The sequence below is a fragment of the Podarcis muralis genome, chromosome 6, assembly GCF_964188315.1.
Source record: "Podarcis muralis chromosome 6, rPodMur119.hap1.1, whole genome shotgun sequence".
Taxonomy (NCBI): domain Eukaryota; kingdom Metazoa; phylum Chordata; class Lepidosauria; order Squamata; family Lacertidae; genus Podarcis; species Podarcis muralis.
In genome coordinates, this window is record NC_135660.1 from 94,315,581 (window position 1) to 94,331,848 (window position 16,268).

A 16,268-nucleotide genomic window follows, 5' to 3' on the forward strand; every position below is an offset into this window, starting at 1 on the left:
TGTGATCCCTTGAGGCAGTTGATGTTCTGCCTTCTCCAGGGTTCCTGTCATCTGGGATTTCTCCCAAGCTTTCGAATACCTCCTACCACTTTCTAAAAGGTATGGTGCTTTCTGGGGCTCAGTCCACTCTTCAGTGGTGGGCAAAGGTTCTTGCACAAAATTATTTCACCCACTGCTGTTTCATGCTAGGATTGGTGGGGTGATATATCGTGTCCCAGAATTGACATTAGAAGCCTAGCAGAACTATTGAATTCAGTGACACTTGCTCTCAGCTAAGCAGAGTTTGGATTGTTGCAGAGTTCTGTTTTTTCCCGTGTATAAGGCGATTTTTTTATTGTGAGGAAATGTAAAAAATTGGGAGTCGTCTTATACACAGATAGTGCATGGGGGAACGGGCGATTGGTGGCAGCCATGAGCGGGAGATTGTCAGTGCCGATTGAGTGGGTGATTGGTGACTGCAGCAAGGCCTGCTGACGATTGGCTGCGGCGGCGGCAATTGGGCGGGCAGTTGGCGGTGAGCGGGCGGGTGATTGGTAGCTTCGGCGAGGCATGCGATTGGCAGCACTGAGCGATTGTTGGCACCCCCCCAAAAGTTCAACAACTCTGGGCAATCCCCCCCCCATTTCCCTAATTTGGTGTCCCCAAAAATAGGGGTTGTTTTATACACGGGGGTGTGTTAAACACAGAAGAATACGGTAAACAGCAATCCAAAGCCTATCCTAAAGCCAGATGTGCTGTCGATGTTTTTAAAATACTTTTTCATTAAAAGTGAAGTTAATGGGAAGGCTGTGAATGGGATGTGGCAAGCTATGTAGGATCCAGGGGGGGGGGGAGTTTTTGTGACTTTAATAGCTAAAGAGAAGACACCAAGTGCTGTTGCTAAGGATAATAATAATAATAATAATAATAATAATAATAATAATAATAATTTATTATTTATACCCTGCCCATCTGCCTGGGCCTCCCCAGCCACTCTGGGCGGCTTCCATAAAAACCAAAAATACAGTAAAATATCACACGTTAAAAACTTCCCTGAACAGGGCTGCCTTCAGATGTCTTCTGAATGTCAGGTAGTTGTTTATCGCTTTGACATCTGCTGGAAGGGCGTTCCACAGGGCGGGCGCCACTACCGAGAAGGCCCTCTGCCTGGTTCCCTGTAGCTTTGCTTCTCGCAATGAGGGAACCGCCAGAAGGCCCTCGGCGCTGGACCTCAGTGTCCGGGCAGAATGATGGGGGTGGAGACGCTCCTTCAGGTATACTGGACCGAGGCCATTTAGGGCTTTAAAGGTCAGCACCAACACTTTGAATTGTGCTCGGAAACGTACTGGGAGCCAATGTAGGTCTTTCAAGACTGGTGTTATATGGTCTCGGCGGCCGCCCCCAGTCACAACCATTAGTTGTAGTTTCCGAGTCACCTTCAAAGGTAGCCCCACGTAGAGTGCATTGCAGTAGTCCAAGCGGAAGATAACCAGAGCATGCACCACTCTGGCGAGACAGTCCGCAGGCAGATAGGGTCTCAGCCTACGTACCAGATGGAGCTGGTAAACAGCTGCCCTGGACACAGATTTGACCTGTGCCTCCATGGACAGCTGTGAGTCCAAAATGACTCCCAGGCTACGCACCTGGTCCTTCAGGGGCACAGTTACCCCATTCAGGACCAGGGAATCCTCCACACCTGCCCGCCTCCTGTCCCCCAAAAACAGTACTTCTGTCTTGTCAGGATTCAACCTCAATCTGTTAGCCGCCATCCATCCTCCAACCGGATAGATAGAGGTGTTGCACCTAGCTTGTATATCTGAGTTTCCAACACTGGCTGCAACCTCTGTTGCTGCTATTTGTTCTTTAATTTGTGTTTATGCAATTTCTGCCTTCCCTTCAAGGCTTTTTTTATTATTCATCCTCCGTTGATCTAATGTTTTGGATACTCAATAAAATTACCACAAATGTTCTGACACACTGGGGCACTGTCTTGTTCACCGATGTTTAATTAATTAAACAACATACTTTTATTTTGGTTTTGAACAAATGTGCAATTAATTGTTACTGTTCTGAAGTTTATTGTGTTATAATCTTCCTTAGTGGGTCAGGCAAACTACTGTTCAAAACAATGGGTTTTTTTAGGGTGGCGTGGGGGGAGAGTTTATGTAACCAAGCCAGGGTGGGGTAGGGGCTGAAAAAGTTTGGGAACCACTGGATTAGACCGTTGAGACATTCGGATGGCATGTAAAATTAATATGGCAAACGTTTTCATTTTTGTTTACAGCAATATAGAAAATATTTCTAAACTCCACATAAAAGTAAGACAAATTTCGTTTATTAAAACAGGTAAAACAACTTAAATCAGTGATGGCCAAACTCGGCCCTCCAGCTGTTTTGGGGACTCCCATCACCCCTAGCTAACAGGACCAGTGGTCAGGGATGATGGGAATTGTAGTCCCAAAACAGCTGGAGGGCCAGGTTTGGCCATCACTGACTTAAATGGTTTACCATATATAATAGAAATAAACTTGCTAAATCTAAATCGGCTCTCCTTATATGGTCAAGACCAGCACTTTGAATTCGGAACAGAAACTGATTGGCAGTAAGTGTAGTTGGGCGAGGATTGGTGTTACAGTGGTACCTCAGGTTACATACGCTTCAGGTTACAGACTCCGCTAACCCAGAAATAGTATCTCGGGTTAAGAACTTTGCTTCAGGATGAGAACAGAAATCGTGCTCCAGCGGCACGGCAGCAGCAGGAGGCCCCATTAGCTAAAGTGGTGCTTCAGGTTAAGAACAGTTTCAGGTTAAGAACGGACCTCCGGAATGCATTAAGTACTTAACCCGAGGCACCACTGTATATGCTCAAACCGTCTTCCCCAATGAGTAACCTGGCTTCCAAATCTTGCAGCAGCTGGAGTTTCTGAAATGTCTTCTGAGGCAGCCCCACGTCTAATATTTTGAAGTAATCTAACCTAGTGGTTACCAGAGCATAGACGGCAGACATTAGGCTATCCCTATCCAGCTAGGGGTTAAACCACAGAGCCTAGGGCTTGCTGATCAGAAGGTCGGCGGTTCGAATCCCTGCAACGGGGTGAGCTCCCGTTGCTCAGTCACTGCCCCTGCCAACCTAGCAGTTCGAAAGCACATCAAAGTGCAAGTAGATAAATAGGCACCGCTCCGGCGGGAAGGTAAACGATGTTTCCGTGCACTGCTCTGGTTTGCCAGAAGCGGCTTAGTCATGCTGGCCACAAGACCCGGAAGCTGTACGCTGGCTCCCTCAGCCAATAAAGCGAGATGAACGCCACAACCCCAGAGTCAGCCACGACTGGACCTAATGGTCAGGGGTCCCTTTACCTTTACCTTTATCCAGATAGGGGCACAGCTGGGCCACCCGCTGGAACTGATGGAAGGAACTCAGTGTCATGGAGGCCACCCAAGTTTCAAGAGCAGCCATGGATCCAGAAGAACCCTGAAGCTACATAATCACTCCTTCAGAGGAAGTGTAACCCCATCAAGAGCAGGCAACCTTCCAGCCATCCAGTCTAGAGAACTGCCCCCTATCAGTGCCCCAGTCTTAATCTGGATTGATCTTCAGTTTATTGACTCTCATCCAACCCATTACTGAGGCAAGACACTGGTCCAGCACTTCCGCTGCCTCACCTGCAGATGTAAAGAGAAGTAGAGTGGTGTGCCTTCAGCATACTGCTGACAATGTACTCCAGAATTATGGATAACCCCACTCAGCAGTTTCATGTAGATCAGAGGTCAGCAACCTAAGGCCCATGGGCTGGAAGCAGCTTGCGGAGGTCGTTTGACCGGCCCATGAACCGCTCCCAAACTGAGCTGCCTGCTCACGAGCTGCGCTAAACCGGTGCAGCGTGGCGAAGGGACTCGCTTCCACGGCGCAAAAAATCGTGTCTGTGTACATGCAGTTGCTGAAAATCGCAGGCAGCCACGCGATCCAGCCCACGGAGGGATCTCTGCGGAACCGATCTGGCCCAGGCAAGATACCGCATATACGCGAGTATTAGCCGACCCGAATATAAGCCGAGGCACATAATTTTCGCACAAAAAACTGGGGAAACTTATTCACTCGAGTATAAGCCGGTTCACCAAACCATTAACCTGGGGGTGGCGGCAGCGGTGGAGGAAGAACAAGCAGCCCAAAAGGGCTCCTTTTGGGCTGCTCGTCCCTCCGCCGCCACCGCCTGCCTCACTCGAGTATAAGCTGAGGGGGGCTTTCAGCATTAAAAATATGCTGAGGAAGTCAGCTTATACTCAAGTATATACGGTAAACCTTGGTGACCCGTGATGGAGATCCTGAACAGTATAGGGGATAAAAGAGGTACTCCTCAAGCATCATCCTTGGGAATGATCACCCAAGTAGAACCAGAACCACCACAAAGTGGTGCCACACACCCCTAACTCAGACATCTGCTCCAGAAGGATACCGTGGTTGATGGTATCAAAAGCCACTGAGAGGTCAAGGAGAATTAAGAGGGACACATTTCTTTCTCTCCTGGCAGAGGTCATCATACAGGGTAACCAAAGTAGTTTTGGTGCCAAAGCTGGGCCTAAACCCCAATTGAAATGGCCCATTAGTTGTGTCATTAGTTACAATGCGCAGGCTGCCTTTGGGATTTTGATAATTATGTATTGCTGTTTTTATCTTTTTCCTTTTTTGTATGCGCCCTCATTTTTCCCTAAATGGCAATTCACCTGTCAAGCATACTTTGTTTTTATTTTGATAGTCAAGCAGTATACACATTTTATGAAAAATATAATTCATTGTGTTTCCGTTTGCCTTTTGGATCTTCCCCCACATCTTGGGACCTGAGTTTACAACTCGAATGCCATATTGACCTCCACTGGCTGCAGTTGCTTGGCTGAATTTGAGTGATTTTCCCAGAGGACATTAACAGAGTTCTTGGGGGTCTCTATCCAGTTTCACACACACACTTGGCTGACTGTAGCCAGTCAAGTTGAGCTACTCAGTTTGGTCCATTCTGTGATGGTTTCCTCTCTTAGGGAGGGACTCCTATCCTCCTCTCTTGAAGGAGACAATTGTGTGTTTTCTACTTTAGAAGTTATCCTTAGATCCCCTGAATCTAACTAATCTGGTCAGTTTTATGGGCAAAGTTTATTTGTTTGTTTGTTAAATTTCTACCTTACCCTTCCTCTGAAAGGATGGGGTGGTAGCAGTTTGGCTCTGGGACATTCAGGAGGGAGATGATCATATAGATAGTTATCAATCTGACTTCAGGCTAAGTTTTGGTTGGCAACTGTGTTGGTTAACTGGTGGATCTATGCCATGGGTAGGCAAACTAAGGCCCGGGGGCCGGATCCGGCCCAATCATCTTCTCAATCCGGCCTGTGGATGGTGTTTTTACATGAGTAGAATGTGTCCTTTTATTTAAAATGCATCTCTGGGTTATTTGCGGGGCATAGGAATTCGTTCATATTTTTTTTTCTTTCAAAATATAGTCTGGCCCCCCACAAGGTCTGCGGGACAGTGGACCGGCCCCCTGCTGAAAAAGTTTGCTGACCCCTGATCTATGCAGTGCTTTTTTTCTGGGGGGACGCAGGGGTACGCATACCCGTAAACATTTTATGAATCTAAGTTTGGCCTCATTGAGGGCCAGTATTTCAATGAGTAGGAAAATGAGAGTTCCCCTAAACATTTTTTAAAAAAAACTGGATCTATGTCAAGAGATATATAGGGGCCTATCCAAGCAGGCTGATTTTCTTGGATCTCTGTTGCTACCATTGTGACCTTTTGAGGCATTGCAATGTGCAATCTCCTTGTTAGGAAGATCCCAGAAAGTAATCTTGATGCATTTATGCTTTGCACTGCTTTGTGGAACTTGTCTAGTGGAGCTCCTCAAGATCTGATCATGTCCACCACGTTCTTCAATATCTACATGAAACTTCTAGGAGCAGTGTATTTGGAGATCTGGCGTGATCTTACCACCACTTGGGTAGCAAAAAACTGCCTATAAATAAAATGGCACCAATAAGTTGATTACACCCAGCTCTACTTTTTTCTGCCAGGCCTGGGTGAGGAAGTGGTAATTGAGAACAGATGTCTGGTGGCAGGGGTAGACTACAGGAAGAAGAATAAAATGAAACCCATACGCTGAGGTCTTCAGAAGAATACCTGCTCCAAGTAAAAACCCTACATAAGTATGGGAGTGGCATGAAGGTGCAATGGGATCCGCTCTTCAGAATGCACTCCCTAGGGAAGCTTGCCATGCTGGTTCTCTTCTTATCCTCCAGCAACTTTTTGTTCCAAGTTGGTATTTGGGATGGGAGGCAGATGTTGCTTTACTGAGTGGGTGATATACAACTAGAAGTCATATTTGGAGCGGCCCCATTGAAATTTGCTGAGAATGATTAAATACTGCCCACTGTTTCTTCTGTAGTGCTTTGTTTCTTTCATTTATAAAAGTATTTATATGCCACCAGATCGTAAAACATCAGTGTGGTGTGCAACAATAAAACATAAAACTGCATTTGAAATAGTACAACATAATCGGAAAAATGACTTGCTAATTCAGAATGTTTTAAGCAGTTGCAGGCGGAATAAAAAAATAACTGAGAGACGCCTCAGCGTCAAAATCAAGAATGCCTGCCGAATTTCTGCTGGAAAAGTATTCTGTAGCAAGGGAGCAACAAAATTAAATACCTGGTATCTACTTGAAGTCAGTTTAGCTTCTGTGATATGGGGGACATCTGGATGCTCTCAGGGACTGAGCTGTGATGTAAGCGTTCAATTGGTCTTTAAGATATGTGGGACCCTAGTTCTTCAGGGCTTTATATACCAATCTGAGCCAGAAGCATATGGGAGCCGGTGCGTATATTCTAGCAGAGATGTCTCATACTGTGTTGGTTGTCTGCCCCCACCAGCAGTCAGTAGCTTGCTGAGACCCTTAAAGCCAGAACTATTCTATCATTTTCTGGCCAGATCCATAGTCTCCATTCCAAGAATCTTGGTCCCTACTCAGACTAAGACAGACAAATTTCATAACTTCATCCCACCCTCTTGCTGGTATGATTTGATCTCTCAAATGGCCAGTGATTTTCCGTAAATTAGCATTCATTCTTAATTGCAAAGTCATACAGTGTTAGAAGGAATTCAGGCATGGTAGCCCTTAACAGTATTTTGAAATCTACGCAGTCGCATAAATCAGGGTTGATATTGTTGCTATGCAGTACCATTTGTGCCGTTTTCCTAGTGGGAGACTCGATTCCTATTCACTAGCTAAGTTTTTCTTCCAGCCAGCTGCAGGTTAACAAGAGCCTTGCCATTGTGAACACCTCTGAATCTTGAGATAGGGTAAGAAATTCTGGTGTTTAAATATGTTAAGGTTGTGTTATTCATAGCTGTCAAGCGTCCCTTATTTGGCGGGACAGTCCCTTATTCCAGCGCCATGTCCCGCTGCTGTCCCTTATTGATGATGTCCCTTAAATAAGCTACTGAAGGTGATGGGGCCCTTTCTATTTCTAGCTGTCCTTTGCCAACAACAAATTGTTGCCTTTTTGTGTTGAATATGTGCGATATGGTAATTTATGGACCTAATAGGTATCTAAAGCCATTTGCACATAACAAAATATGTATTTTATCAAAGTAATTGTTGATCCCTTATTTTGGCTACTGATCCCTTATTTTCAAGGCTGCTGGACCCTTATTTTCAAATCTGTAAGTTGACAGCTATGGTGTTATTTTAATTCATTTAAAACATTTATATGCTGACTTTGAGAAAAGCCTTCCAAGAAGGCTTACCATAGAACCCGGTTTTATTTTCTTGATTGCTCACTGATTTTACACTCCATGATATGTCTGCATGAGCAGGAGATTGCTGCTGTTTGCAGGTTTCTCTGGCTTTCCACGGGCTTTTGCCTGGCCGCTGTGGGAACAGGATTCCCCTTAGTTTTCCAAAGGCATCAATATGATGACAAGGGAACCGTTATTGGAGCTAGTTGTAGGGCAATGCACTGTGCAACTACAGTAATCTCTGTTCAGCACTAATCCATGTGAAGGTGACAGGGATCCCCTCCGAAGTCTCTGCGGAGGAGAACATGCTGCAAAAATGTTGATAGGCACCGACTGTTTGATATGGAAACTGTTAAGTTGTGGGTAGACATAGCAGACGACACAGAGATTCTTCAAACAGCTCTTGTTTATTCACAGGCCAGAACAGAACTGAACTGAAGGGTTCAGTCAGCCTGCTTATATAGAGCTCCAGTACAACGTAACTGTAACAATTTTCTAAAACTATCCAATCACTGAACGTCACTTTCGATCCCTTATTTGCATAACTATCTACAGTATCCCCCTGCTGGCCCAGGGTGAGAACTTCAGTACATAACAGAAACAGATATTTAGGTAAACTGCTTCACATGGAGGGTCCCATTCAGCTGATAGTGAATAGTCTTCAATAGGACTTTCCTCCCAATTATTCTCTTTCCTACATGAATGAGTCTGATCTTTTAAAAAGAGTCGCCTACATTAAGGATCCCTGCAGTATGTCTTACGGCAGTGAATTCCATAACAATGGGTTGTTTGTAGCACTTTTGTCCTCCTTCAGCCTGTTGTCCATTAATTTCATTGGCCCAGTTTACAAATCATCTCAAGCCATAGTTAAACCATGGCATTTCACTAGTATTTGTGTGCCATGGCTCACAGTGAATATTGCATCTGTAAAGTATGGGCCAATGTTCATTTGTTAACTAAATTTCATGCAAAGCAAAGAATAAAGCAGAGCAGGAACATTTTGCGTACAATGCAATGGCTGGGTGGGAGATTTGATAGTTTCTATTTGGAAAGAAGGTTTTTCTAAAAAAAGACCTTACCCAAATAAGTCATTGGTCGTGTCTGGAAGCGTGCAGAGTGCTGTTTTCCTTTTGATAGCTGGGGCAGACTTTTTAGCAGTTACATATGAAGACGCATCATTCTTATACCCCCCAAAAAAGTTTGTTCTTGCTCAGTCAAAGAGTAAGAATTGTCTGCTTGCTTTGTATCCACCCAGTTCACTGATCTGACCATTCCTCTTGATTCGAAGGAGGTGATTCAAGCAGAGGTTACTAAATCCATTACTTTTGTAGTCTTTCCTGAAAATAGCAGCAGCTTCCTCTTAATGTGGGTCCTGCTGCATCTCTGCATTGGGAATCAATCAATCAATCAATCAATCAATCAATCACACCTGATGCAAGTGAATGATCACTCTCCAGAAGAGGTTGATTAGAAGGGGCCAAGTCCAGACAACGAATTATGCAAAAATATGGTAGGATAAGAACCCTCCCCCCCCCATGGATAAGAACCTTGGGTGTGTTTAATTACAGTGGTGCCTCGCAAGATGAAATTAATTCGTTCCGCAAGTTTTTTCTTCTTGCAAGTTTTTCGTCTTGCGAAGCACGGTTTCCCATCAATCAATGCGTTCCTATGGAGACTGTCCGGGGACAGAGGGGAAGCTGTTTTAAAGCAAGGGGCAGCGGGGGGAAGATTGCTTCTCCCCGTTGCCGCCCCTTGGTTCAAAAGGGGTCCGGGGACAGAGTGGAAGGCACACACGCTCTTTTGAAGCAAGGGGCGGCAACGGGGAGAAGATCGCTTCTCCCCATTGCCGCCCCTTGGTTCAAAAGGGGTCTGGGGAGAGGGGAAGGTGCGCGCGGACCTGTTTTAAAGCAAGGGAAGGGGCAGCGGGGAGAGTCGCTTCTCCCCGTTGCCACCCTTTGGTTCAAAAGGGGTCCGGGGAGAGAGGGGAAGGCGTGCACGCTCTTTTGAAGCAAGGGGTGGCAACGGGGAGAAGATCGCTTCTCCCCGTTGCTGCCCCTTGGTTCAAAAGGGGTCCGGGGACAGAGGGGAAGGCGCGCACGGAGATTGCGGGGCTGGCAACGGGGAGAAGCGATCTTCTCCCCGCCGCCCCTTGCTTCAAAAGAGGTCCGGGGCAAGCTTCGTTTTGCGAAGCAAGCCCATAGGGAAATGCGTCTTGCGAAGCGGCTAAGAAAACGAAAAACTCCTTCGTCTAGCGAGTTTTTCGTCTTCCGAGGCGTTCGTCTTGTGGGGTACCACTGTATTTGTTTCTTGTGTTCACACAGTTTGAGAATTGTTCATGGAGAGAGGAGAGCGCTTCCTATCTCTCTGTGTGCATTTCTGCATTTTGGACCATTTCCTGTTTCAGGTTCATATCCGTTTCCCACCCAATATATGTTTGTTTAACTTTAATAAAATGTGTGTAAGCAAAGGTTTTAGATCCCCAGGGGTCTGGTTAGATATCACTACTTCCTAACATTCTCCCTTCCTTTTAATATCTCAAGCTCAGGATAATGATTCTCCAGATGCATCAGCTTTCAGTGTTTACGTTGAATCTCACTTAGTAGACTCTCACTTTATTTTCTGCCAAAGGCCTTAGCCTTTTCCAGGCTCTTAATATTGTCTCACTCCGGACCTACTGGCCTGTGCAGATGGTCCTTAATCAGCTGCCAACTTGCAGTTTGGACGTTCTGCTCCTAAAGGAAGCATAAGAAATGCCTGGTGCTAAATCAAAATGGCGATACTGCAATCAGTAAGTGGCTTTTCCGACAGGCTTTTTACTTTCCTTATTGCAATTGGCGTTTGATTGGAAAACACTGGTTTGTTTTAATGATAAACCAAACTAGGGCTTACTGGGGCTGCACAAATGTAGCAGCTCCTGCAGAGGAGCTTTCAGCTGTAGTGTGAGCAGGAACTAAAGTGATTTAGAAATGGTTGTATTGAGGCGGGGAGGGAGGCAGGAATCAGTTCTGGGTGTCACCAGCAGGGAAAGAAAGCTAAGTTTGCTAGCAGCACACCACTAAGTCAAGTTTGTTCCTTCTAATCCAGTCTCTGCGGCTTCTTTGTAATCTTGCAAATGCTACAATCAGCCGTCCAGTGAGCTCCCCTCCCCCTGGATGCTGCTCAGCAGATTGGTGGAAGAAGTCCAGAAGAGTGGACAACCTTTTCTTTCTGGCCCTAAGGGCACCATTGGTGCTGGACAGCTTCTACTGGATTTGGCTCCATGGAAGGCAGAAGACCGTTACATCTACAGCTGCCCTTCTGCTTCTGGCAGACTCTTCTTATCAGTAGCAGAGGTGCTGCAACAGAAGCAGCCTCACTCAGTTTTTGTACTATGCAACCAATTCATAAACTTGCCTCTGCTCAAACTAGGCAGCTTCCTTAGAGGTTGGGAATGGGGATGCAATGGCTGTTCTTCCATGGAGGGAGGGGATAGGCGGAAAGGGGGAACTTTCTCTTGCCATGTCCTTCTTCCTTCTTTCTACAAAGAAGTAAGTGTCCATACTAGTTGGAAAGTAGCAGTAAAATTTTAATAACTTAATTTATAGTAGAAAAGAGAAGGTTACTAACACACACATCCCCAAAAGTAGTGAAACAGCAATAGCAGCATTTTCTCTGTAATAGGGGGGGACGGGACGATGACGAGAAAGTATCCTCCCAATATTTTGAGCCTGTGGTCAATCCAGCTAAGAGTGGAAAAGTCTGACCTCTACTACTGGACTATTAAGCTCATCCCTAATGAGTTATTTGCATTCACTTATCTGTGGAGCGCAAAGATTTGAGAAATATGAAGAGAGGCCACAGGCAGGGGTTGAAGCAGTAAAACTGACCCTGGACTTGACCGCATGGGGAAATGGTTCGCCACAGGGAAAAAGAAAAATTCCTGTACATAGAAAGCAACAGACTGCAGCTTGGGATAAGGAGAAACTTGGTCCACTTTGCATTTTACCTAATTCACGCTTCCTGAGGCAGACTGCACACTGAAATGCAGCTCCCCTTCAAAGTTTGCGCTTCTCCAAATTTTGTGACAGCCAAAAGCTGCACAAGAGCGTATATTTGGGGGGGAAAGCATTCATAAAAAGCATGTGCATAAATGCCTTTTTTTAAGGACTTTGTAAAAAGAAAAATGCAATCTGATAAATTTGATGTTGTATAGTTGAGGAACAGTTTTACTCCAACCAAAGCCTGGTCACCTGACCTTTTTCTACAACACTTGACATACCATATTTTTCACTCTATAACACGCACCTGACCATAACACGCACATCGTTTTTAGAGGAGGAAAACAAGGGAAAAAACATTCTGAATGAAACAGTGGATGTATCATTTTTGTGCTTCATGCTGTGGCCACAGACATGTGATCTGATGGTGAATTTGGGGTGACCCAATGCAAAAATCCTGAGAATTCCTGTGGATCCATGCTTTGTAACCACGTTTTTGCACCATTGCAGCCCCAGGCAACAGTGGGTGCGTGATTTTTTTGGTGCAGGCTGTAGCCATGGACATGCTATGTGATCTGATGGTGAATTTGGGGTGACCCAATGCAAAGATCCTGAGGATCCATGTTGATCTATGCTTTGTAACCACATTTTAAGTGGGGAGCGAAGGAAAAACAAAGAAGGGACATGAGAGGGGTGTGCAGAGAAGCAGCTGGCTAAGAATGCTGGAGAGGGATTTAACGGGTGGGAGGAAAGAAAGGCAAAAGTTCCCCCCCAAGCCAGCCATCTCTCTCTCTCTCTCTCTCTCTCTCTCTCTCTCTCTCTCTCTCTCCCTCCCTCCCCCCTCTCTCTCCCTCTCCCTCCCCCCCTCTCCCTCCCCCACTCTCTCTCCCTCTCCCCCAGCAGCACCGGAGCACAGAGAGGAATTAGAAAGAACGACACTCTGCTTGCCTGGAGGGGAGGGGCTTTCCCTGCTCTTTGTTCCGTTTCAGCAATCACAGCAACGAAACAGAGGAGGGTGGGCAGTAAGACCCTGAGGCAGAATGCAGGAAAGCTGCCACTTCCTCTTTTCAGGTTTCCCTTCTCCGTGACTCGCGATTTGACTTTTGCTTGATTTTTTGGCTCCAGGGACCACACATTCGCTCTATAACACGCACAGACATTTCCCCTTCCTTTTTAGGAGAAAAAATCTGCGTGTTATAGAGGGAAAAATACGGTAACTGTTGATATCTGATGGTTCCATGCCTTCTGTTGAACAAGCTTAGTTTGGTGGAGTACAGCAGATGGACAATTTTCATTCTCCAGTTGGTATCAGCCGTGCTAGAAGCTCTAACCACACTTTCCTCCCACCTTTGTGAGATCTGGGTTACCATTTCACAAGCAGCTTGCTTCAGCAAGAGTGCCGGTCCTTCCGTTCTAGTGATCTACTGTTAGAAACCCCAATGTTTTCTCCGCAGACTTCTCTTTTTACAGAACAGCAAGAAATTGTCATTTAAGTATTAAGGAAAACGTAGTCTAGACTTAGGTGAGCTCATTTCATAACAAAATATGGGAATGAGGAAAACACATTTCTTGACCATAAAAGGGCAGCCTGCACATTGACAGTCATTTCTCCCTCCCCCATCCAGAGCAGAAAGCAGAAATATAACTGGTCCAGAGATGCAAGTTGCAAAAAGCTAACACATTAAGGCTGAAATTCTCAAAGCACTTGGTAGGGAATAAGTTCTATGGAGCGCAGTATGACTGACATCTGAATAAGTATACTTAAAATTGCACTGTTACTATATTGTACAGTTTTGTGGACCAGAGTCTACAACTAAAAGTAGTGATGCTACGAAAAACAAGAGGGCAACTGTGGGCTAACAGGCTACTTCACCCCCCCTTTTTTCTTTTGCTAGAAAGAAAAATGAGTTTTATATTTACAGAGCAAAAGTGCATAGTCAGGGTCTCTGCATTATTAAGGCATAACTAATATGGGATATGGCATCTTGAGATGTTCCAGCTGTGTTGGAAGTGGTCAGTCTACTATTCTCTGACTTCTTTGCAAGATCCCAGCAACCAGCAGTCTCTAGCTGCTGGTCCACTGGTGTCCCACCAGTGGTTTTATCTTCTGCTCACTCCTGATATTGAAATACTTAATGCGTTATATAATCACACATGATTTTCCCACTCCACTCCATTGGCTGCTATTTGCAGGAGTGAGAAACTTGCATGATGTTACAAAGGCAGAGTGGAAGAAGATGGGGTGAGATTCTTGTTTTTAGTGGTAGTCATAAGTCTGCTGTAATATTTGATTCCGACCATACACTTAGTAATAAACACACACATCTTTGCTCTTCTCTGTGACCACCACGAGGGACACTGTGAATACACAGTGCATGGATTCAGTTTTGCCATGTAAAAATTCAGCTGGTATCAGTGGAATGTATGTGTGAATTAGAACCTTACAGCAAGAACTCCTGAGATCAGGGCGCAGGTCAGATTTTTCTGAGAGTTTAAAAAATAGGAATGATATGCTTGCCATTCATGTCTACATGCATGTTCCAAATTCAGTCCCTGGCCTCTCCAGTTAAATGAATCTCAGAGAGTAGGGGTATGAGAGATTTCCATGTGAAATTCTGGAGAGCTCCTGCCATTCATAGCAGACAATATGATCCTATTCAGTACAGTATAAGGCAGATTCATAGATTTTTTCCCCCTAGCTCAATCAGAAAGCAGGCAGAAAGCCCAGTGTTAATTCCTGGCACCTCCAGCTATAGGGGTCCAGAACAGCTGGGCTGGAAAGGGTTACGGCCAGTCACAGTAGATAATATTGAGCTTAAAGAGCCAATGGTTTGTCTAAAGAAGCTTCATATGACCATATGAATTTGGGGGAAAGCTTGCATGAATTTATTGGCCGTTTGGTATTGCACACACAGTTTGTAAAACTTTGCACCTGCAAAATATTGAAAAGAAAATGATGGAAAGAAAAACAACCACCACCAACCAGTTGACTATGTAAGCTCATTTGTTTGTCTCCAAGTTGACTCTTGGTTTTTTCCCCCCAGATCTTACACGTGAACAAGGTGATGTCCATCTTGTTTTATGTGATATTCCTTGCTTATCTCCGTGGCATCCAGTCTACCAACATGGACCAAGGGAGTTTACCAGAAGATTCAATAAATTCTCTCATTATAAAACTTATTCAAGCAGACATCTTGAGAAATAAGATCTCCAAGCAAATCACAGATATAAAGGATAGTGTTCAAGACACAATGAAGAAAACAGAGACTGCTGAGCCTGATATGGATGGCAATGAAAGTGTGAAACTGGATTTCCAACCGGTTATCTCAATGGATTCAGAACTACTAAAACACCAGAAACGCTACAGCTCCCCCAGGGTCCTCCTGAGTGACAATACTCCATTGGAACCCCCACCATTATACCTTACGGAGGATTACATTGGCAGTTCTGTGGCGGCAAACCAAACGTCTCGGCAGAAGAGGTTTGCTGAGAACAAGAGTCACCGTGGGGAGTATTCCGTGTGTGACAGTGAGAGCCGGTGGGTCACAGACAAATCTTCTGCTATTGACATTAGAGGACACCAGGTTACTGTGCTGGGAGAAATCAGAACAGGGCCTTCCCCAGTCAAGCAATATTTTTATGAAACAAAGTGTAAACAAGCCAAGCCTGCCAAAAGTGGCTGCCGTGGTATAGATGATAAGCACTGGAACTCCCAGTGCAAAACATCCCAAACATTTGTACGAGCATTGACTTCAGAAAACAATAAACTTGTAGCCTGGCGATGGATAAGAATAGACACTTCTTGTGTGTGTGCATTATCCAGAAAAATTGGACGAACATAGGTCTGTGCCTCTCCGTCGTATAAATTATTATGTCTAAATTATATGATATGCATGTAGCATATAAATGTTTATATTGTTTTATATATTATAAGTTGTCCTTATTTATTAAATTCCAGAAAACTGCCATGTGTGTATGTATATGTGTATGTATATATATACATATATATATATGCATGCACATAAACAACACCAATTAAAAAACAGTAAAGTATGGATATCTACAATTGGCTACACCAGTTTTCATGACTGCTTGTGACTTCTGTTCCTCTTCAGCCTTCCATAAGTTGCCTGTAAAATCTTTGTGTAACATTGGTATTTTTTCGCTCAGAACTGTCAATCCACTGACTTTCATGGAGTAAACCTGTTAAAAGAAATTAGATCAAGTTGCCGAGACTTCTGTACATGCTTTTCCATTCCTTGATGATAAGATTAAATATATAGTGTTTAACTGTATCCCTTCCTCCCAAAAACAAAATTAATCAATGTAGGCTATAGCCAGCATTGACTAGCAATAATATTCATTTTCTGTATGTTCTGCCAGCTTAACCATTAGAGTTTATCCCCCCCCCCATCCTGTCCCTGTGTCACTGTTCCAGACCCACTGCTAATAAGCCTGCAATTTAAGTTTAGGCTTGTTTTTCTTTTCTTTTTTAAAAAAATACATTTGTTTTGTAACTGTTTTTAGTGCTGCCA

The 16,268-nt window shown here is 44.7% G+C and overlaps 1 protein-coding gene across 3 annotated transcripts in view; it reads left to right on the top strand.

The window, feature by feature from the left end:
- Positions 1-15,952, top strand: part of NTF3 (neurotrophin 3) — a 62,094-nt gene extending 46,142 nt beyond the window's left edge. For 2 of the 3 annotated variants that reach the window (XM_077930740.1, XM_028728779.2), the window contains exon 2: positions 14,778-15,952. In XM_077930740.1, coding sequence (XP_077786866.1) covers positions 14,778-15,575 — 798 coding nt within the window. In that variant the 3' untranslated portion in view covers positions 15,576-15,952. Of the gene's footprint in view, positions 1-7,260; positions 7,319-14,777 lie in introns of all 3 variants that reach the window. The other variant, XM_077930741.1, reaches the window with a different exon arrangement.
- The last annotated feature ends 316 nt before the right edge of the window (positions 15,953-16,268 follow it).